Here is a 23,637-nt window from a genome sequence, read left to right on the forward strand (position 1 = left end):
CATAGATCGCTGGCGATCTATTTGGCCAGCGACGTTCGATTATGCCCCTCCATATCTAATAAATGTTGGTTATTGATTTTATTTAGATGAGCAATTGTTAATTGGGCTAGTGTCATAAAGATTATTGATGGCAAAGTATTCAGAGATACAATTATGAATTTTAATAACAATATCCTCATTAGCAAGAGTATTTAAATGTAATATCCATAGAGGGTTCTTATTAGAAAATAAAGTATATAATTGTATTTCGATAGATATAGATGTATGATCTGATAACGATATAGTGTCAATCTTTGTCTTTAAAATGGAAATTAAAAGTGTATCTGAAATTAAAAAGAAATCTATTTGTGTAAAACTTTGATGAGGATTGGAAAAGAATGTAAAATCTCTCATGTCTGGATTTTGATTTCTCCATGGGTCTACTAGATGATATTGTTTAATTAGGGAGCGTAAGTTTATTATTTATTGCAGTTTGGTTTTTAAATTAATGCCTGTTCAATTGACAGTTGCTGCCCCTGAATCAGCCTTCCATTGGCAAAATGTGGTCATGTCAGGCAAGTTGAAAAACAGTGTGCTATATTTTAACCTCTTCGATCCATTGTTGTTCTATGCATCTACATTCTGTGGATCATGATTGCTTCTCTTGTGTTGATATTACTAAATATCCAGGTACTACTTTAAATGCCATGATTGGTGTTTTAAAGTGGTAGTGACTGCGGAGTTTAAATATCAATGCACTGTAACACATGCAGAGCAATCATTACTACTTGCTGAAGGCATTTCTGATACAGTACATTGCACAATGCAGAGAAAGGACTGTTTTAACTCCTCCTCTACTACTGCTAACAAGCTGCTAACATGTCTTGTCTGATAAAAACAGTACAGCCATATCTCTCCTGCTGCTCTTACTCTTTCTATATAGCCTCTTGGCTCTATAATTATACAAGTCCAACTGAAGATATATTGCAAAAAGCAGAGCAGCATTTCTGGAGGAAGGGAATATAGGGGTACACATAAACTCATTCTGCATTAGGGAGTGCACAGGACAAAAATGTTTGTTTTGTCTAGTTTCCCATGCTATTTTATTTTATTTATTTATTTATTTGTTTCAGGGTGATGTCACCAATAGCGGATGCCATTCTTCAATAATACGTCCATCGATAAAGAATGAGTGATATTGAGCAATAGTGCGTGCTATTCTTCATACATATGTCCATTGATAAAGAATGGGTGCTATTGAGCAATAGTGCGCGTTAATCTTCAAGACGTCCATCGACAAAGAATGGGTACTATTGAGCAATAGTGCACGTTAATCTTCAATAATATGTCCATTGATAAAGAATGAGTGATATTGAGCAATAGTACATGCTAATTTTCAATAATACGTCCATTGCTAAAGAATGAGTAATACTGAGCAATACTGTGCGCCAGTGGCGTACCAAGGGGGGGGGTGGGGGTGGTCCGCCCCGGATGCACGCCGCTGGGGGGGGGGGGTGCCGCACGCCTGTCGGCTCTTCGTTTTCATGCTCCCTTTGCCCCGGAACAGGTTACTTCCTGTTCCGGGGCAGAGGGAGCATGAAAATGAAGAGCCGGCAGGCGCGCGGCACCCTCCCCCCCAGCGGCTTGCACCCGGGGGACGGTTTCTTTCGCTGGGGGGGCGTCGCGCTGTTCCGGGGGGGGGGTGCTGCACCCGGGGGGAGGGGCGCATCAGCGATCCACCCCGGGTATCAGCCCCCCTAGGACCGCCACTGCTGTGCGCTAATTTTCAATAATACGTTCATCAATAAAGAATGCAAGCTATTGAGCAATAGTGTGCATTACTGATAGCATAGGAAACATGAAATTTCAGCTTTTTCCTGCCATTCTAGATTTAAAATGATGTGAAATGTAATTTTTCATGTTGTTTCAAATGAAAGCACATCCCTATTTGGCACATAGGTATTTAGCTTTTATTTAATGAGTTTCAGTGAGCATATACCCCAGACTCTATTAGTATGACTTAAGTCAAACATGCAAATCCGGCCATATTCTACATTTGCACGCTCAACTTAATTAGCTTAGCAAGTCAATTAGCACCAATAATTGAACTTAACAAGCAATTATTGACACTAAATGGCATTAATTAGAATTTATGCGTATTATATAAAGTGACGTGTAAATTCTAAGACACAGATTTGAAAAGGGGGCATCGACATGAGCAGGTCATGGGCATTCCTAGAATTTATGTGCACTGTTATAGAATATGCCCATTCTGCGCATAATTTAGGTGTTGGCATTTGCACCAGGTTTTCATTGGCATTAATGGCCGTGACTATAGTTGAAGAAATGGGTGTTGGGTATATTCTATAGAATACGACTAGGTGCATTTTTTTGGAGCTGATTTTTTTTTATAGGTGATACATAGAATTTAGCCCATAATGTGTAGCATTACCTGAACCTCCTCATACACCATGTAGAAGTGACAGATTCTGTGACACCTGTCATTCACTACTGGTGGAAAAGAAAAGACAGAAAGAATCCATTGGTTAATGTGCTTGAGCAGTGGTCTAAGCATATCAGTGATCAGTCCATTACCTTTTGAGTGACATTGTTGGGCACCAAATCATAGATGGGCACTGCCTTGGTGACTTCCAAAAGAACAGGCTCAGCAGGGGCATCGGGACTGGAGGTGACATGACACAGCTGACAGTATGAGGAGCAGCGTCCTCGGCTCTGACACTCCATGCGCACTCCTGCTGCCATCCGTTTAGTGCCAGAATCCAGCAGGCTAGCAATATACTCAGGGAAGGTGAGGACCTTTGGATCCCGCTCTCGTTCCTCAGACTCATCTGAAGGGGAATTACCTGCAAGAAAAAGATGCAAGAGATAGAGAAGAGAGGAGAGGGAGCAGAACACTCGAGGTATAGTAGATCAGTGCATCTGATGGGGAAACAGATAGGAATTAGAGGTGTACATTCATTTTGTGCATTTTTAAACATGAAATGACAGGAAAAAATTGAAATTTTTGTTCATGTGTCATTCATAGAGTGCACTCTTCCAAAATAGTGTGCCTAATGTTATTGCTCCAATAACAAAAACAAAACAAAACCATAAACGACACAAGAAATGATATGAAATAAAAATGTTCAGGGTGTCCCCCTCCTTGTGGGATATGCACAGGCCAAGACGTTTTAGTTCAGTGTCAGTTTATTTGGCTCCCCCCCCCCCCCCAGTGTTGGGCATAGCAAAAATAGTTACCTGTAGCAGGTATTCTCGGAGGACAGCAGGCCTTATATTCTCACAAGTGGGTAGCACAGACCCGCATTGCCAGTCTGGAGCTTGTTAAAAGCATAAAATAGGTCACTGAGTGCAAAACGCAGTCCAACACACATGCTAGAGTGCCTTCCCGCCTGCTGTGAGAGTGCGGGACCAGCGGCACAATGTAAAGCATAACAGCGACCCCCATCCTATTGGGATTAAAAGAAACAAAAAGTTGGGTGGACTGTCTGTAGGCCTAGTCTGCTCCAAGTAAAAGGCCAATGCTCACTTGCAGTCCAAGATGTGTAGTGCACTTTCACCAGGATGGGCATAAGTTTGTGGGAAGAACGTTGACAAGACAACTGACTGGTTCAAATGGAACTCTGACACAGCCTTAGGTAGGAACTTAGGTTGCATGCGGAGGACTACTCTATTATAATGAAACTTCGTATAAGGTGGATCCACTACTGGGGCCTGAAGCTCACTGACCCTGCAAGCTGAAGTAACAGCCACCAAAAATATGATATTCCAGGTCAAGTACTTCAGATGACAGGAATCAAGTAGCTCAAAGAAATCTTTTATCAGCTGGGTAAGAACGACGTTGAGGTCCCATGACACAGGTGGAAGTTTGACAAGGAGCTTTGTCAACTGCAAACCTCGCATGAAGTGAACCACTAGAGGCTGTCTAGAGATGAACTTGCTCTCTACACGATGATGATAAGCACTAATTGTGCTAAGGTGAACCTTTATGGAGTTGGTCTTGAGACCAGACTCTAAGAGGTGCAAAAGGTATTCAAGCAGGGTCTGTGTAGGGTAGGAAATAGGATTGAGGGCCTTGCCCTCACACTATGTGGCAAACATCCTCCGTTTGAAAGCATAACATATCTTAGTGAAATCTTTCCTGGAAGCCAGCAAGACTTTGGAGACACCCTCAGGAAGATGTAAGGAAGCAAATTCTAAGCTCTCAAAATCCAGGCCATGAGGGCCAGAGACCAGAAGTTTGGATGCAGAAGAGATCCCTCGTTCTGTGTGATGAGGGTTGGAAAACACTCTAGTCTCCACAATTCTTCAGAGGATAACTCCAGAAGAAGAGGGAACTAGATCTGCTGGAGCCAGTAGGGAGTTATCAAGATCATGGTTCCGCGGTCTTGCTTGAGTTTCAGCAAAGTCTTCCCCACAAGAGGAATGGGAGGATACACATACAGAATTCCTGCCCCCCAAATGAAGGAGGAAGGCATTCAACACTAGTCTGTTGTGGGCCTGGAGCCTGGAACAGAGCTGAGGGAATTGTGACTGGACTGTGTGGCAAATAAATCCACAGAGGGGTGCCCCCCACTCGGAAGATCTCAAGGACATTGCCCATGCTGAGAAACCGCTCGTTCAGTTGCACGACCCTGCTCAGTCTGTTGGCTAGGATGTCAAATTTGCCCACCAGGTAAGTAGCTTTCAGGACATCACATGCTGGTGTCCCAATGCCACATCCGGACGGCCTCCTGACACAGAGGGTGTGATCCGGTGCCCCCTGGCAACCTGATTGTCTGTTTGAATGAGTAAAATTTGGTTGTTTAACTGATCCCTGAAAGCCTTTAGAGCATCCAGATCACCTGGAATTCCAGAAAGTTTATTTGGAGACCTTGAGTGTGAAGTGTTGGAATGTAATTGTATTTTACATGCATTGCCTGTCACCTATTATTTCTCTGTGATTACTCTGTGACCTCTGATGTGAATTACTTAGAGAGGTCACACAGCTATGCAACTTCCTGTGGGGGTTAGACACAGCACATGGAGCACATGGAGCTCATGATCTCTCCTAACCTGAGAGGATCTATGGTGGTGTGAGCATCCATTACCATCTAAGCACATGGAAGGAGCTGATAATACAAATGTATAGTAATATGTATATAAAAGCCTGTCTGATTATAATCTAACTACAAACTGTGAGTAAACAGATGTTTTGTTACTTCAACTTTAAAGTGACTCAGCAGTGAATTATTCAGGGGTGAATGAGAGAGAGATGAAGAAAGAAATTAACATTTCTAAAGCTGAAGCTGTGTGTACTAAAATCTGCTAATTATTTACTACAAATAATCCAACAAAAAGGGTTATGGGCCCAGGGTCCAGGAATTGAAAAAGAAGAGAAATATTACCAGGCAGAAAAAAAGGCCACATTTTTCTCTTAAGTTTTAAAGGAAAGATTCAGTCTGTCTCTCTCTCCCCCCACACAGCAGACAGAAGGCTAAGAAAATGGCTGAGGGAAGAAATTCACTATTGTTCTATTCTCTCAAGGTGCCTAGATTAACTGAGTTTAATTATCAGCAGTGGGAACTAAGATTCATATGTCTCCTTCGAGCAAAAAGATTAGATATATGCTTAGACCAAGACAGAACAGCTGAAAATATGGCTGAATGGGACAATGCAAACTATTATGTGAAGTGCATGCTTTTGGAAGCTCTCTCAGAGAAACAAGCCATATTAGTGGAGGGAAAAGATACACCAAAGGACATTTTATATAAACTGAGAACTATGTATGCAACTACATATGCAAAGCAGCAACCAATTTGGTTGGCAGAGTTGAATGAAACCAAATTAAGGGATAAAAGTAAATGTAATGATCACATTATGCATCTTATGTCTTCATTTCAAAAGCTAGAACTTTCTGGAATTCCCATGTGTGATGCATTGAAAAGAGCATTTCTTTTTACCTCACTATCAAAGAAGTTTGATGTTTTTAGGTCTGTAAATGAGGCCATTGAAGGGCAATCTTTTGAACAGGCAACATCAAAACTAAGGCAGGAATGCATAATAAATGATTCTGAGGAGATGTGTTCTCAAAGCAAGTCAGAGAGAAATGAAACAAATTTCTTGGCAAAGAACAGAGGAAGGCGGAGCTATGGGAAAACTCCACCCAAGGGCAAGCTGATTTGCTACTCATGTGGAAAGGAGGGACATGTATCTAAATGGTGTAAGGAAACACAAAACACTCCCTCTAGCTCACCTAAGCCAATGGAACTAAAGAATTTTCAAACCAGGAAATGTATGAAGGACAAAGATAAACACAAGGGCTTTCTAATGGCAGAAAAATCTTTGACTATGGTAAATAATAATTCAAATGAAAGTACTTGGATTTTGGATTCAGGGAGCACATGCCATTTAACCAATTGTAAGGATTTCTTTCAGGAAATGTGTCCAGAGGAAGGTATTCTTAAAACTGCAAACGCAGGGACTGCTAAGATCCAAGCAAAAGGTATTGGATTCTTAAAATGCAAAGTGTCTAATGAAGTTAAAGAAATTCCTGTAAGTGATGTCTTGTATATTCCCCAAGCAGTTTGCAATATGCTTAGTGTATCTACATTAGATAAGAAGGGATTTGTGATTCATTTTGAAAACAGTAAGTGCACAATCTCTAAAAATGATGAAGTGTATGCTGAAGCTTTTATGCATAATGATGTTTATAAACTGAGCATTTCAGGTGAAGCCTCACATATGGCGCAAGTAAGGAAGAATGATGGTAAATGTAGTCTGGAAATCTGGCATCGCCGCCTGGGACATCGTGATTCTAAGGTGATCCAGGATCTTTACAGTAAGCAACTGGCCACCGGCATTCAGATAAGTGCAGATGCTGGTAAAATGGAGAAATGCATAGACTGTGTTACTCAAAAGGGTGTGAGACCCTCATTTCCTGCATACACAGGAAATAGGAGTAATAAAGTGCTGGACTTAATACACAGTGACTTATGTGGACCGTTTAATATCCCATCATTGGGAAATAACAGATTTGTGCTAATATTCTTGGATGATTTTTCTAGATATTGTGTGGCCTATTTGCTGAAAGAGAAAAGTCAAGTCACAGACATGCTGAAGAAATACGTAGCCATGGTGAGCAATAAATTTGAAAGAAAACCAAAGGTTCTTCAGACCGACAATGGTGGTGAGTTCACTTCACAAAGCATGCGCACATTTCTAGAACAAGAAGGCATTCAGCATATCACAACAGTAGCTTATACACCAGAACAAAATTCTGTTGCAGAGAGAAAATTTAGGTCACTTGTGGAAATGACCAGATGTATGCTGTCAGATAGCAATCTCCCTAAAAGACTATGGGGGGAAGCCATTCTCACAGCAGTGTACCTACAAAACAGAATGCCAACTAAAGGCGCTGAGCGCACACCACATGAGACATGGCATGGTAGGAAGCCAAACCTGTCACACATAAGAACATTTGGAAGTACAGCATATGCTCATGTACCAAAGCAAAGAAGGCATAAGCTGGATTCCACAACAGAAAGGGGCATTTTAGTTGGCTATGCTCCAGGACACAAAGGATATAGAATTTTGAATCTGAAAACTGGCATTGTTGGCATAAGACATGTTACATATTTTGATGAAAACAAAAGGGTTGATAAAGGCTGGATTATCCCAGATGAGCCTTATCATCCAGAATATGAAACTAGAACCATAATAGACATGCCAGTGTATATAAATGCCATACCAAGGCAGATGTCTGAAAGCAACTCATCTGTATCTAACGAGGAACAGGCAGAGGAAGCAGACACAGAAAGGATCATTGAAGAAGACAGTACAGTTGGAGAAGGGGAATCAATTGGAGAAGAACTCTCAGATTTAGAGGATGCGGAAAGGTCAGACCAACCTGTTGTCAGACGCTCATCCAGGGAAAACAAAGGTGTTCCACCCCCAAGACTGTCTTACCTAACAAAGTCAGCAGAAGCTCAAGAGCCCTTAACATGGGATGAGATTGAGAAAATGCCAGCAGAAGAAGCTGCTGAATGGCATAAAGCTGCACAAGAAGAAATTGATGCATTGGATAAAAATAATACTTGGATTCTTACAAAATTACCTCCTGGCAAGAAAGCTATAGGATGCAAATGGGTATTCAAGTTAAAAAGGAATGCACAAGGAAAAGTGGAAAGGTATAAAGCCAGATTAGTGGCAAAGGGATATCTTCAAAAATATGGAGAAGATTTTGATGAAGTGTTTGCACCTGCAGTGAAACACACGACAATCAGAACACTTCTGAGCATTGCAGTCTCAAAAGGCATGCAAGTCAACCACATTGATGTGAAAACAGCATTTCTTCATGGAGAAATAACTGAAGACTTGTACATGGAACAACCAACAGGTTTCATAAATACAAAACAAAGACAGCTAGTGTGTAAATTAAACAAAGGTCTTTGTGGATTAAAGCAAAGTGCAGAATGTTGGAATGAAAAATTGCATGAAATATTGACAAATTTAGGATTTAAGCAAGGTGAAGCAGATAAATGCTTGTACACTAGGTGCACAAATGGACAATATGCATACATTTTAGCTTTTGTTGATGATCTGCTCATTGCAAGCAAAAGTGAGCAAGAGTACAAGGACATTGTAAAGTGTTTAAACCTCAATGTTGAGATAAAAGAACTTGGTGATGTGTCATACTATCTTGGTATAGAAATTGAGAAACAAAATGATGGTTCTTATCTTCTAAGCCAGAAGCAGAAAATAAATGAGCTTATTGAAAGTTTAGGTATGCAAGATGCCCAAGTTGTAAGCACTCCCATGATCACTGATTTTCTGAAGGATGAAACAGTAAGAGAACCTTTACCAGATAACATCCAATATAGATCAGCCATAGGTAAGCTTTTATATCTAGCTACCACATACAGGGCTGATATAGCAAATGCAGTAGGAATTTTGAGCAGAAGGGTCAGCTCACCTACCAAATCAGATTGGACTGCAGTTAAAAGGATGGTAAGGTATTTAAAGGGTACCATTGATTGTAAATTAAAGATTTCAGCCAATAGTAATCCAAAACTAATATGTTACTGTGATTCAGATTGGGCAGGGGATCATTCTGATTATAAATCCACAAGTGGATATGTGTTTATGTATGGAAATGTACAAATTTCATGGGCCAGTCATAAACAAAGTATTGTGAGTCTGTCTTCTACAGAAGCTGAATACGTGGCCGTATCGGAAGCGTGCAGAGAACTGATGTGGATTGAAAAACTTATGCTGGATTTTGGAATAGCTGAAAAGAGACCAATCCAGATAATGGAAGATAATCAGAGCTGCATCCGACTGTCACAAAATGACAAGGTTCAGTCACGCACCAAGCACATCGCAACGAAATACCACAACGTGCGAGAGTTGGCAAAAGAAGGGGTCATCAGTCTACACTATTGTCACACCAGTGAGATGACAGCTGACATCATGACCAAACCGTTACCCAGAGAACATTTTGTGAATCTGCGTATAAAGCTTGGACTTTGTATGAATAAATAATTGCATGACAGTTATGCATGAGAAGGGGTTTGTTGGAATGTAATTGTATTTTACATGCATTGCCTGTCACCTATTATTTCTCTGTGATTACTCTGTGACCTCTGATGTGAATTACTTAGAGAGGTCACACAGCTATGCAACTTCCTGTGGGGGTTAGACACAGCACATGGAGCACATGGAGCTCATGATCTCTCCTAACCTGAGAGGATCTATGGTGGTGTGAGCATCCATTACCATCTAAGCACATGGAAGGAGCTGATAATACAAATGTATAGTAATATGTATATAAAAGCCTGTCTGATTATAATCTAACTACAAACTGTGAGTAAACAGATGTTTTGTTACTTCAACTTTAAAGTGACTCAGCAGTGAATTATTCAGGGGTGAATGAGAGAGAGATGAAGAAAGAAATTAACATTTCTAAAGCTGAAGCTGTGTGTACTAAAATCTGCTAATTATTTATTACAAATAATCCAACATGAAGCCCATCCTGAGCTCCCCACCCTAGATGGGACACATTCATCCTCAGCAAATTCATGAGCTGTGGAACTTAGAATGGGAGTCCAAGAGTCAAATTGGATAGAATTTTCCACCAGAGTAGGGACTGAACCAACTCTGGTGGAACTTGGATTACATTTTCAAGGTTCCCTGTGGCCTGACACCACTGGGAAGCTAGGGTCCGCTGGGCAGTTCTCATGTGAATATGTCCCATGGGTGTCACATGAACAGTAGAGGCCATGTGGCCCAACAACCTCAACATTTGCTGGGCTGTAGCCTGCCAAGCTGCTCAGACTTGAGTGGCAAGGGCAACAAGAGTGTCTGCCTGCACCACAAGAAGAAAAGCCAGAGCCGGCTGAGTGTCTATCAGGGCTCCGATGAACTCCAATCGCTGGACAGGGAATAGATTGCATTTGGGGTAGTTAAAATGAACCCTAGTAGCTCTAACACCCGAATAGTCCTCCACATGGACTCCTGAGCACCGTTCCCTGACATGCTGTTCACCAGCCAGTCATTGAGATAGGGGTACACATGGACTCCCAGTCTTTGTAGTGACGCCACAACTACTGCAAGACACTTGGTGAAAACCCTTGGAGCCAATGTGAGGCCAAAAGGTAAAATGTGATACTGGAAGTGACGTGTCTCCAGGCAAAATCGGAGATACGTCCTGTGAGCTGAAAGTATCTGATATGAGTATAAGCATCCTTTAAATCCAGAGAGCATACCCAATCATCTTCCTGAAGCATGGGAAGCAGAGTATCCAGGGAAATCATACTGAACTTTTCTTTGACCAGGAATTTGTTCAGGTCCCTTAGATCTCCCCTGTTTTCTTTTATACAAGGAAGAACCTGGAATAGAATCCCTTCCCTTCTTCCCCTGGTGAAATGAACTTAACCACATGGGCCTGTAGAAGGGAGGAGAGTTCATCTGCAAGTACCTGCTTGTGCTGAGAGCTGAAGTGATGTGCTCTTTGGTGGGCAATCTGGTGGTCTCTGTAGCCAATGCAGGGCTTAACTGAGACGGACTATTTGAAGAACCCACCGGTCGGAGGTTACAAGGGTCCACCTTTCTTGGTAAAACTTCAGTCTCTCCCCTACTGGCAAGCCATCCAGAATGGTCACATTTCCAGAGGCTATGTTCTGCTGGAGCCAGTCAAAAGCTTGTCCCCTGCTTTGACTGGGGAGCCGTCTGGACCTTAGGAGCACAATGTTGATGAGAACAAGTGCACTGTAGCTGAGCCTGCTGAGGCTGGTGGGAAGCTTTTAATGGGGTTCTTGCAGAGTGCATCAGCGTCTTTGGTGCTTACACCAACCATTCCTCTGACTTCAGTCCTGACTGTGTGGAGACCCACACATTGGCAACTTCTATACAGAGGGGGAGCGGTCCTCCTAGCACTGATCCTTCTCGGGGAGCGGTGAAACCCTCGGTGCCCTGGTGTTCCTGGCACTGATGTTTTTCTGATGCCTGGCATTGATGCTTCCTAGTGCTGAAGAGGACAATGTCAAGTCCTCACGTCACCTCAGAGTGGGGCCCAATGCCTATCAGTCCAGGGGGACCTGCATAGAGGCCAGCATCGAGGCAGGTGGAGATCCACTCAATGCACGGTCACTCCCAGTGTGCAAGGGTCTCGCAAGCCATATAGACAGACGCACCCTATGCAACACCAGATGCTGATGTCAATGCTGAAGACACTGATGCTGACACCAAACGTCGAGGCTTCAGACCTGGCTCCAAAAATCTTCTCTCTCTGAGTCTCTCTCTCTGGCCAACTGAGTTCTCTTCTTCATACGAAGACAGTGAATACAGTTTGCAGGGGTATGATCAGGACCCAACCACTGTAGACACCAATGATCAGGCCCCAACCACTGTAGACACCAAGACTGGGTGTCTGTCTTTGCCAGAAATGGTCCTGTTGCATTGAATGAAGCACTTGAAGCCACTGGGAACCTTCAATGACATGAAAGGAAAAACACCCATGGTCAAATCTAACGACTCAATGGTGCTATAAAAGGGGAAAGAACCAGGAAAAAGAAGCGGGAAAAACCCGACTGGAGCTCAGGCCTAAATGCGCCCTAGCGAGTGCAGTAAAACAAAGAAAACTTTTAAAAGAGGCAAAAAAATAATCTAAAAAAAAAAAAAATATGGGGAAGGAATAAAATAAAGACAAACCCCCAAAGAGCTATAAAAAAAGAAAAGGGAAGGCCCAAAAAGACCAAAGTCTGAACCAGCTGTGAGAAGTGGAAACAAGCGTGTTCTCTCATCACTGTGGAAAAAAGAGAACTGCTGGTCCCAGGAAGACACTTGTGCATGCATGGTGGAGCGCATCGCGAGGAAAGACCTATTTTAAGCTTTTAATAAGCTCCAGACTGGCAATGAAGGCCTGCATTACCCATCTTTGAGAATTATAGGCCTTCTTGTCTTCAGAGAATTTTTTTTTTTGTAACTTGCAAGTTTATAAAAGTTTTAAGCAACTTACTTCAGACAAATAACTGCCAGAACAATACCACAAAATCAGTACCTGGTCAAAATACCCCGAAAAAAAAGCTCCAAACAAAAAAAGCTCCCAACATAATAGCCCCTGACATGACAGTCACAGTCAAAATGGCCTGCCTACAATATAGCCCTTGACAAATTAGCACCCTAACAAAAGGGCCCGATCTGGCTGCTCAGAATATGGCACTGCATTTTTTTCTAGGGGGCTATTTTGTCAAGGGTTATTTTGTGGGAGGGGCCATTTTGTCAAGGGCTATTTTGTTACCAGGCTGTTTTAGCAGGGCTTTTTTATCAGGGCTATTATGTCGGGGTGCCCACAAAATCATAGAGAAAACAAAGATTGTTTCCAAATCCCCCCCCCCCCACAACCCCATCCTCTTATCCTCATCCTGCCCATCACCCATATCAGTATCCAAGTTAAACAATTGTTGTACTATTTCCCAATGATGCTCAAAAGGATTCTTCCGGTTATAGTAACATAGTAACATAGTAGAATACGGCAGAAAAAGACCTGCACGGTCCATCCAGTCTGCCCAACAAGATAACTCATATTTGCTACTTTTTGTGTATACCCTACTTTGATTTGTACCTGTGCTTTTCAGGGCACAGACCGTATAAGTCTGCCCAGCACTATCCCCGCCTCCCAACCACCAGCCCTGCCTCCCAACCACCGGCTCTGGCACAGACTGTATAAGTCTGCCCAGCTCTATCCTCACCTCCCAACCACCAGCCCTGCCTCCCAACCACCAGCTCTGGCACAGACCGTACAAGTCTGCCCAGCACTATCCCCGCCTCCCAACCACCAGTCCCGCTTCCCACCACCGGCTCTGGCACAGACCGTATAAGTCTGCCCAGCACTATCCCCGCCTCCCGACCTCGACTAAGCTCCTGAGGATCCATTCCTTCAGCACAGGATTCCTTTATGCTTATCCCATAAAGGAATCCTGTGCCGAAGGAATGGATGTACTGCAGCTGTGAGTTTTCCCATTAAGAGCACATATTTATTTTTTGTTTGTTTTTTAGTCTGTTTCACACATTTGCTTTAATGGAAATATTTAAATGTTCACTAAAGCTTTTCAATGCACACTAATTGACCTAGTGTTCATTAATTTGTTAACAGGTGAACACTAAATTGATTTAGCATGCAATCACATTTTTAAGGTATGCTAATGAACTGAATGTGCATTAATGAATTCACATCCCTAAAACCTTGAATTCTAATGCATACAAGTACATGAAGCTTGCCTTTTCTCCATTTAGGTCTGAAGGAGAATTTTTGGTGAAAGTTGAATAGTAAGGAATGACAGGGAGTCTGCCTTTTCTTGCATAAGACAGACCTAATGTGGGTCTGATGGGGAGAAGGAAGGGGACGGGGGCACTGGTAGAGCTGAGGAAAAGTGGTAAGCAATACCAATTCTGGATAAACAAGACCTGACAACTCTGAGCAAAGGACTGGCATTGTAAGTGCAGAGGGTGATGCGGTCACCATGTGTTCACAGCTAGAAACTGACACTAATAGGAAATTGGAACTCTTGCTATCTCAGCAGCCAGCTCTGTGGGTGCTTGAGCACCCCCAATATTGAGAGAATTCCTTGTATGTGTCCAGGGAGGGGTTATTTCCATTGGGCTTAGCACCCTTAATAATTCTGAAAAGTTGGCTCCTATGCATCTCAGGGTTGAGTCCATCTACCTCAGAGCTTTAACCCCTTCCTCACAACTAACAGAATTTTTTTTTTCCAATCGGTTGCTCTTTATTTAAGTACAAATGTGTTGACCTTTTGAAAGATCTAACTTGGTTAGAACTGTGGCCTGTTCTCATTTCTCTCCTTGTCATAAATGCCAAATGCTTAAAAAATGTGCAGCTATCATGCACACCTCTGTTACAGGAGGAGACTAGGCAAAGGTCATTAATTCAGGGGTGAGGAGGGGGAGGCAAGAGCAGAAGAATGGAAAGAGTGAGTAGAGAAGCTACTTCAGCAGCATATATCATAGTATCCGATCTTACATCACTGAAAGAGCATGAAATGGGCTCTACTTAGTGTCCACCTCCCCCATCCCAGTGAACCAATTCATACAATTTAAGAAAGTTTTAAAAACACATTTGTTTTTGCAGGCTTTTATGGACATGCAATGATAGTATCTGATGAACCCTAACGTCGACTGTAATGGCAAATTTTTTTTGTGTGTGTGTAGAGATATGTATTTTGTTTTTTATGTTCTTAATATTATTTTTTGTATATTATTTTGTGAATATTTTTTTGTAAGCTGCTTAGAGTTTTAGGCAAGGTATATGTTTTAAAATAAATAATGCAACAAGAGTAATGCCAGAGCTCGGCAGGGAGCTAAGGGTGTAAGGGAACGAAAATCAAATCCAGATGAAAAAATGTATGCAACTCCAGCACAGCAATGGACATGTCAATACAGAGTTCCAGGGAACGCAGTGTGTGTTTATCAACATTTTCAAATATCAGGAGGGAGGAGGAGCAGAATGTCCATCCACCCACCCCACTTTCCTCAACATCCTCTTCATCAACTCGTCTTTTCCCTTCTGAGAAAGCCTTGTCTGAAATGCATATTTGAGGCTGAGACTGTGGGGTGCACTTGGCTGATATTACATTATATTAGCTTGAGATAATATGTGCCTGTTGTTCTTGGAATTCTGCTTTGAAAGATCCACTGGTGTATTGTGACCTTGTATAGTTAGAGGGTAGTTACTAGCCGGCAGTAAAATGATTCATTAACTTGAGGCACCTCGGTACTTAGGTTAGTAACTTCTATGGTAATTTTTTGTTTGTTTTTGTTCTCACTTTTAATTAACCCAAGAAATAATCAAGTACAATTGCAACAATAGTGTTAAACTTTTCCAGCAGCTCAGAGGATAAATGCATTTCTGATGTTGTTTAGGCATAAAGAAAGAAAGCAAAACTCACATCTCATTAGTAAACAAATTCAAAGTCCCTGTATGTCAACAGGTGGCGCTAGATTCCAAATAAGTTTCAGTCAGTTTCCACATCTGTTGTACCTGAAAGTGGCTGTTGGTAATCTCCCCTCAATCCTTGGGTACACATAACAACCAAAACTACTCAACCAAAGATCTGATGCTATTTATGCAGACAAATAGCATCGTACTAAACAATGGACCCCCTCTTTTTTATATTGTTATTTTTTAAAAATTATTTAAAAGAGAGCCCTCAGACAAACCACCGCTTTTAAGGCAAACTCATTTCTTTCTGCCCGGTGGCATAGCACTTCTTTCATAGGGCAGTCTCTTCTGATGTAATAGCACGTACATTCACTCAGAAGAGACAGCCCTATGAAAGAAGTGCTATGCCACCGGGCAGAAAGAAATGAGTTTGCCTTAAAAGCGGTGGTTTGTCTGAGGGCTCTCTTTTAAATAATTTCCAAAAAATAACAATATCAAAAGAGGGGGGTCCATTGTTTAGTACGATGCTATTTGTCTGCATAAGTAGCAACAGATCTTTGGTTGAGTAATTTTAGTTGGTAATCTCAACAGATTTAAACTCATATTTATGCTTTAAAAAAAATTGCAGACTTCCAAAAGAATGTACTTAACATATTTTTTTCCAGTTGGCCAAAATCAGTTGTAAAGTCAGAGCAACTGAGAAATCTAGGAGCCACCATTGTGGTGGTGTTAATACATCTTGTAAGGTAAGAGAGCAACAAATGACAATCTTAAAGGATAAATCTTGTGAGATATCTAGAAGATTTTACACTTGCTCCCTAATCTATTCCCAGAATATCTTAGCCGTTTATAGAATAGCGTTTTGCGTCAGGATCCGTGCCCAATTTTGGGCATGAGGATTCACACCAACTGAACCTTGGGGTAAATCTTCACACCTAAATTAGGAATGGATCTGCTGTACTCATTAACACTGCCTGCAAATTATAGGAATGCTCCTGACCCGCCCATGCCCCTCCCCCAGCCAGCCCCCTTTTCAGATCCACACTTGCGAATGTATACACGCATCTTTATACAATACCGACTGAGATGTGTGTAAATACAAATTGTTGACAATTAGCACCAACAATTGATGGACGACCAATTATTGACACTAACTGGCTCGTTATTCAATTAAATTGCACATACAAATTTGTCATGCACCCACATTTGCACACTCAATTTTGAGCGCCATTTATAGAAGTTGGGGGTTAGAATCTAGGTCTGAGTCCTCCACTAGCATCACAAGGTCAATACGGTTATTCTAAAGGTAATCCCCCCCAATATTCAGCAGCAGCAGCAGTGAGTGTTTTTTTAAACGCTGATCTTTGCCGGCTAAATTATTCCCTGATATTCAGTGCCGGGCTATGTCGGGCACTGGCATTGAATATCGAGGGATAATTTGGGGCAGACAGGCTGCTGGAGGTTATTTGGGCCTGGCCAATATTCAACCAGGGCCGCATAAGAGTTATGTGGCCCCAGCTGAATTTGGGCTGCTCCAGCCCTCATAATTTTTTTTTTAAGAAATAAAGCCCCCAAGCCCCCTCCCATTCCAATGTCCCCACTTTCATTCCTTCCTTCCCCCCATGAATTAAGACCCTCTCCCCCTGCCTCCCCCAACAGTGAAGGTAAGCCCTTCCTACATGAAGTACCACGAGCTGCCACGAGAGGTCACAGCAGCCATTTTCCCAAGGCACCACAAGGGGCCGAAGCAAGGGAGCTGCACTCCTGCCCCAATGACCCCACTGGACCACCAGCGATGTAGGGGGGAGGCGGTGGGGTGGAGGGTCTTGTAGTAAGAGGGTCTTAATGCTCATGGGGAGGTAAGGAACGAAAGAGGGGTCATTGGGATGGGAGGGGCCTTGGGGGCTTTTTTAAAACAACAACCAAAAATTATACAGCTCTAGAACTGTCCTAAATGAAGACGCTTAGCTATGCGGGTGCCGGCACTGAATATTCTCAGCACCCGCATATCCTGGGGCTCCTCCCCAGTGCCGCCCGACCTGCCCACTTTTTGTTTGGGCAGTCTCAGGGGATATTCAGTGGCACTGTCCAGTTAAGTGCCGCTGAATATCTCTGGTTAGGTGCCAGAAAGCCATTTAAGCGGGCAGAAGAAGCACCTGCCCGCTTAAACTGCTTTGAATATAAGCCTCAATGTTATAATTGTTGCCATCTATTGTTGCTGCCACTGGAGCCAGGAAATAAGTTTATTGTTAATTTCAAACTGAGGTTTATACCAGATCAGGGTGATCCTGGTTTGACCTCTAGGAGTCTCACATATCTTACCCAATTCAATTAAAGCCCCAGCATTCAATGCCTCTGGGAGAATCATATCAAGTAAAAATGTCAAAGGAATGGGTGATATCATCTCATGCTTATTAATAGCTAATTTGGATTAAAATCATTGTTAGGCACCTCCTTTAGCCAATGAGCTCCATATTGCAAGAAGGCTGCAACTTAATACTGCAGGAAATCAAAAAGGAAATTTCTTCATCTGCTTAGCAAACTCTGAGCATTTTTAGAGTATATGAGAGGCTCTGCCCTCCTAAAGGAATTTAATTAAACATCTATTGAGTTTCAATAAAATTCCTGTGGGCAAGGAGAGAGGCAAGATGGCATCTGGAAGAAACATGAACGTGTGAGCTCTGCAGCTATCTCCTGCTAACTGTTTTACTTGGGTCCTCATTGATCTAATGCAAAAGAGAAAGGTGGAATTGAAGATGCTTTCCTCTATGTTGGTAAATTCCAGGTGACATTGGAAAGTGCATGGTTACAGAAATTCAGAAGGAGCTGAAGATTTGAGCCATTCCAGGGTTTTTTCTTTGGAGTAGAACATAGAAGGGGCCTTGTTATTCCCCAAGGTATGAGCAGGTTCTTTGCTTTCTAGAAGAGAGTTTCCCAATGGAATTGGAGGTGTGAGATCCAGCCTGAAAAGACTTGAAGCAATAGCTGCCTTGGTGGGGCACCTGCTGGCAATTTTCTCCCCAGTATAGAGACAGGCAGTATATGGAATATCTCAATGGAGAAGTTTGAATTTGGAAAGCTGAGGAGGTGTGGAGTCAGTTTTCCTGTGGTGAGTGGGCTGAGTTTACCAGACCTGCTATGGTGACTATCCAGCTTATTTTCGAAGGAGATCGCCGGCCATCTTCCGACACAAATCGGGATATGGCAAGCGATCTCCTGAACCCGGCCAAATCAGTATAATCGAAAGCCGATTTTGGCCGGCACCAACTGCTTTCCGTCACAGAGCTGGCCAAACTTCAAGGGGGCGTGGTCACGAGATGGCTGGCTTTGCCCGAAAATGGAAAAAAGAAAGCCGGCCCTGATGAGCATTTCGCTGGCTTCACTTGGTCCCTTTTTTTCAGGGCCAAGCTTCAAAAAGGTGCCCCAAATGACCAAATGACCACCGGAGGAAATCGGGGATGACCTCCCCTTACTCCCCCAGTGGTCACCAACCCCCTCCCACCCAAAAATATATATTTTTTTGCCAGCCTCAAATGTCATACCCAGCTCCCTGACAGCAGTATGCAGATCCCTGGAGCAGTATTTAGTGGGTGCAGGGCACTTCAGGCAGGTGGACCCAGGCCCATCCCCCCCTACCTGTTACACTTGTGGTGGTAAATGTTAATCACTCCAAAAAACCCCAAAACCCACTGTACCCACATGTAGGTGCCCCCCTTCACCCATAAGGGATATGGTAATGGTGTAGAGTTGTGGGGAGTGGGTTTTGGGGGGATTTGGGGGGCTCAGCACCCAAGGTAAGGGAGGTATGCACCTGGGAACAATTTTTGAAGTCCACTGCAGTGCCCCCTAGGGTGCCGGGTTGGTGTTCTGGCATGTGAGGGGGACCAGTGCACTACAAATGCTGGCCCCTCCCACGACCAAATGCCTTGGATTTGGCTGGGTTTGAGATGGCCGGCATCGGTTTCCATTATCAGCGAAAACCAATGCCGGCCATCTCAAACTCGACCATCTCTGACATTTGGCCGGCCCCAACCATATTATCGAAACAAAAGATAATACGGTTTGGGACTGCTCTTTGCGGCGCCGGCCATGTAGATGGCCAGCGCCGTTCGATTATGCCCCTCTATGCATAACCTCTGGGAGGTAATCCAATCTTTGGACAATCCTCTCAAGATTACAACAGAGTAGTTTTCTCAGAGGTTGGGTGTTATTTCCTCCTTGTTGCATGATCAGGAACACACAGTGAATCATCAGGGTTGGACCACATAGGAGCCCCTTTACCAAACAGCTGTAAAAAGTGGCATTAGCGTACCCTTACATAGTTCTTTACCATGTGCTAAGGCCATTTATACCACTGGGTAAAATGGCTGAATTTCCTATTTTTTTGTATTAATGGCCACATGCTAATTTTGCCATTAGTGCATAACCATTAAAACAGATTAGTATATGAACCCTTACCGCTATCCTGGTGGTAAGGACTCTCACACGCCAAGCACGAGCTAATTAATTAGCATGCGGCAATGTATCTGCACTAACTAATTAGCACAGTACACGTCCCCTGCACAAAAAGTTCAGTTTTTAGCATGTGGGTAGTGCAACCGCACGGCAAAATTACCATGGGATGCCTCAGTTCTCCCCGCCATACACCATTTTGTGCTTCAGTAAGCTGTGGTAGGTAGACACAGCTTGGGACCCTTACAGTGAGGACGCCTATCCTTTTGTGGCCTATTAGAAGGAAAACATTAGCCTTTTTGCTAAGTGCCAGCCAATGACCACTATGCATTTTCACAATGGCTGATTACATCACTAGATGCTATGCTTCAGCAGTTACTAATCACAGCTGGACTAATAGAACTGCATGTTGTCTTATGCTTACCCTAAAAAGAGTTAATTTAGCAGCAGGACTAATTCCAGGTTTAAAGAAGAATGTTGCAAAAATCAGATATTACATGAATAGAACATCTGAGTTTTATTTTTCACATATTAGTCATGGACTCCTCTCAGCACTTGTTCCTGAGTCCCTTAGAATGGCCTTAAAGTCATGGTTTGTTAGCAGAAAACTCATATTTTTCAGCGGCTCCTTGGATATGTTACATTTATACCACATATGCGGTTACTCCCTAACATCTCCCAAGCTCTGCAACAGATTTAAAACTGTGCAATCAAATGATCTCGTGATAGATTTTGTGGATATCAAATAATGCCCAAAGCACCCTGGAACTCTCATCTGTGCTGGCAGGTTGCTGCATCTAAGCAAGAATAAATTCCAAAGTCCTTCTCCACTTATTTCCACTTTTCTTTTCTTGTGTTGTAAACAAAATAGGTAGAAGAGCAGGAGTGAGACTGTTTTTTTGTTTCACTCACACGGTTTTGCCATATATAAATAAAGCAGTTGCCACATTCCTATCTGATGGCAATATTCCATCCTCTTTTATACAGCTATTGTCTATTTACATATCTTGTAACACAAGCTTCAAACTTCGAGTTTAATTTGTCATGCAGTTAGATACTTTCTTCTCTTCTCACGCATCCACTCCCTCATTCTTAGTCTTATCATATCCCACCTAAAACTACAGCAATTCTATCCACGTTGGCCTGCCCCTTCATGCTGTAAAGTGCTTACAACTCATCTAGTCCAATGTCCACAGCCATCAAGTTACCCCACAATGCCCCAGATTCATCCTCTGCATGGAATCCTGAGCATTGTCTGTCGACGTGCGCTTCACCAGTCAATCGTCCAGATAGGGGTACACATGTACTCCCAGTCTGTGCAATGACACTGCAACTACTGCAAGACACTTGGTGAAGATTCTCGGAACCGACGTGAGGCCAAAGGGCAACAGGCAGGACTGGAAGTGATGTGTCCCCAGCAAATTCAAAGATACATCCTGTGAGCTGGAAGTATTAGCATGTGAGTGTAAGAATCCTTTAACTCCAGAGAGCATAGCTAATCGTGTTCCTGAATCATTGAGAGAAAGGTGTCCAGGGAAACCGTACTGAACTTTTTCTTGACCAGGAATAGAATCCCTTCCCTCCTACCCCTGGTGGAATGAGCTTAACCACATGGACCTGTAGAAGGGTGGAGAGTTCCTCTGCAAGTATCAGCTTCTGTTGAGAGCTAAAGTGATGAGCTATTGGTGGGCAATTTGGTGGTTTGTAGTACCAATGCAGTGCATAACCGAAACGGACTATTTGAAGAACTCACCAGTTGAAGGTTACAAGGGGCCACTTTTCTTGGAAAAACTTCAGCCTTCCCCCAACCGGCGGCGTCTAGGATAGTCACTTTTACTGCGGATATGCTCTGCTGGAGCCAGTCATAAGCTCACCCTCTGCTTTGACTGGGAAGCTGTCTGGGGCTTGAAAACAAGTGTGTTGGGGTTTAGCCTGCTGAGGCTGGTGAAAAGGGGTGAACCTATGCCTCTGTGATTAGTAGGTAGTCCTCTTTGACTTGCTGAAAAACCTCCTAGGTGAGGAGGTGGTCACTGAAGGCTTGTGGTGGAGGAGAGTATTGATGGTATCAGTGTGCTTCTTGATAAGGTCAGCAACCTCCTCCATCTTCTCTTCAAAAAGCCTCTGCTGGACTGCCAGGTCCACATCAGAAACACGCAGCCAGAAGAGTCTGTGCATTGCTATACTCTGAGCAGAGATCCTGGACATCACATCAAAAGTGTCATAGGTGCCCCTGGCTAAGAACTTATGACACATCTTCTGCTTATTGACCAGCTGGCAATCAGAGTCAGCCTGCTCTGTTGGGAGAGAGTCAGCCAAATCAGACACTCACTGCACACCAAGGACCGCAAGTTAAAGAATGACACGGGGACAGGGATTTGCGGTAAACTGCAGTAATCCACAGTAAATCCATGGTAAAAGAAAGAAATCTGGTTGTTTACCGCGAATGTGGGAGCAAAATGTTTTACTGCCCTGTGGGAGCAGTAAAAAGCTATACTCCCATGGTAAAAAAAAATAAACTGTTGCAGTTACCGTTCCCGGTCCATGCCTGCCATCCTTCCTCCTTCTCGCCCACAGAAGCTCTATCTTTTGCAGCCATGTAGTGGTGTGCTGTAGCCAGCTCACACCAGTTCACATGAGCTGTTTGTTAATTTTTTAAGAATTTTGGGAGTCGGTTGTTATAACAACTGGCTTCCAAAATTTGGGCTCAGGTCCCTTCTAGACATCATTATCCCCCTCCGACGACAGCCACTTCCAGCTGCCCCGGTTCCGTCGCTGTTTCACTCCGCCTTTTCAACTTCCTATGAGTGGGATGAAGCAGTGAGATGGATAAGGGCAGCCAGAAGTAGCTGTTTTCAGCGCTGCGCATGCCGTGGCTCACTGCTGGAAACAGGAGAGATAGCCGGCCAGACTCGAAGGAAGGGAGAACTCAGATACCTGACTGCGAGGACAGGGAGCAGGGAGCCTCAAAACAAAGCAACCAAACCTGTGAGTTACTTCTTCCACATTCTCGTTCTTTATTGTTGGTACCATTTTTATTTGATCCCATTTATATTTTCAAACATGCCGGCTTGTGTAGCAGACAGATGTACACACAGATGTACACACAGAGGAAGTATAATAATAGAATAACTTTTCATAGGTAGAGTAGTAATTTGCTATAAACTGTAATCAGTGTGTCATTTGGAGGGACTGGTTATAAGGACCTACAGAGAGGGGGCATTGGAAATGTGGGAGGGGGTTGCTGAAGTGAACCCACAGAAAGGGAGGGGGCTGCTGGATCTGAAGTGAAAGCTGGAGAGAAGGGAGACAGGCGATGGACTACTGGGGGAGGGAGGGATAGATGACGAATGACCTATTACTGGCTAAATCCAGAGGTCAATATTCCATCCTCATTCTTCTTGATCTTTCCGCTGCTTTTGACACTGTCGATCACAACATACTTCTCAATACCCTGTCCTCACTTGGATTCCAGGGCTCTGTCCTTTCTTGGTTCTCTTCCTATCTCTCCCTCCGCATCTTTAGTGTTCACTCTGGTGGATCCTCTTCTACTTCTATCCCTCTGCCTGTCGGCGTACCTCAGGGTTCTGTTCTTGGTCCCCTCCTCTTTTCTATCTACACTTCTTCCCTTGGTTCATTTATCTCATCCCATGGCTTTTCCTACCATCTCTATGCTGATGACTCCCAAATCTACCTTTCTACCCCTGATATCTCACCTTGCATCCAAACCAAAGTTTCAGCGTGCTTGTCTGACA

The 23,637-nt window shown here is 43.3% G+C and overlaps 1 protein-coding gene across 1 annotated transcript in view; it reads right to left on the bottom strand.

Moving 5' to 3' along the window:
* The window catches only part of ASTN1 (astrotactin 1), a 481,917-nt gene that overhangs the window by 72,842 nt on the left and 385,438 nt on the right, over positions 1-23,637 (bottom strand). Inside the window, exon 17 of the mRNA XM_030206744.1 lies at positions 2,575-2,843. Coding sequence (XP_030062604.1) covers positions 2,575-2,843 — 269 coding nt within the window. The remainder of the gene's footprint in view (positions 1-2,574; positions 2,844-23,637) is intronic.

The sequence above is a fragment of the Microcaecilia unicolor genome, chromosome 6 (assembly GCF_901765095.1).
Source record: "Microcaecilia unicolor chromosome 6, aMicUni1.1, whole genome shotgun sequence".
NCBI lineage: Eukaryota > Metazoa > Chordata > Amphibia > Gymnophiona > Siphonopidae > Microcaecilia > Microcaecilia unicolor.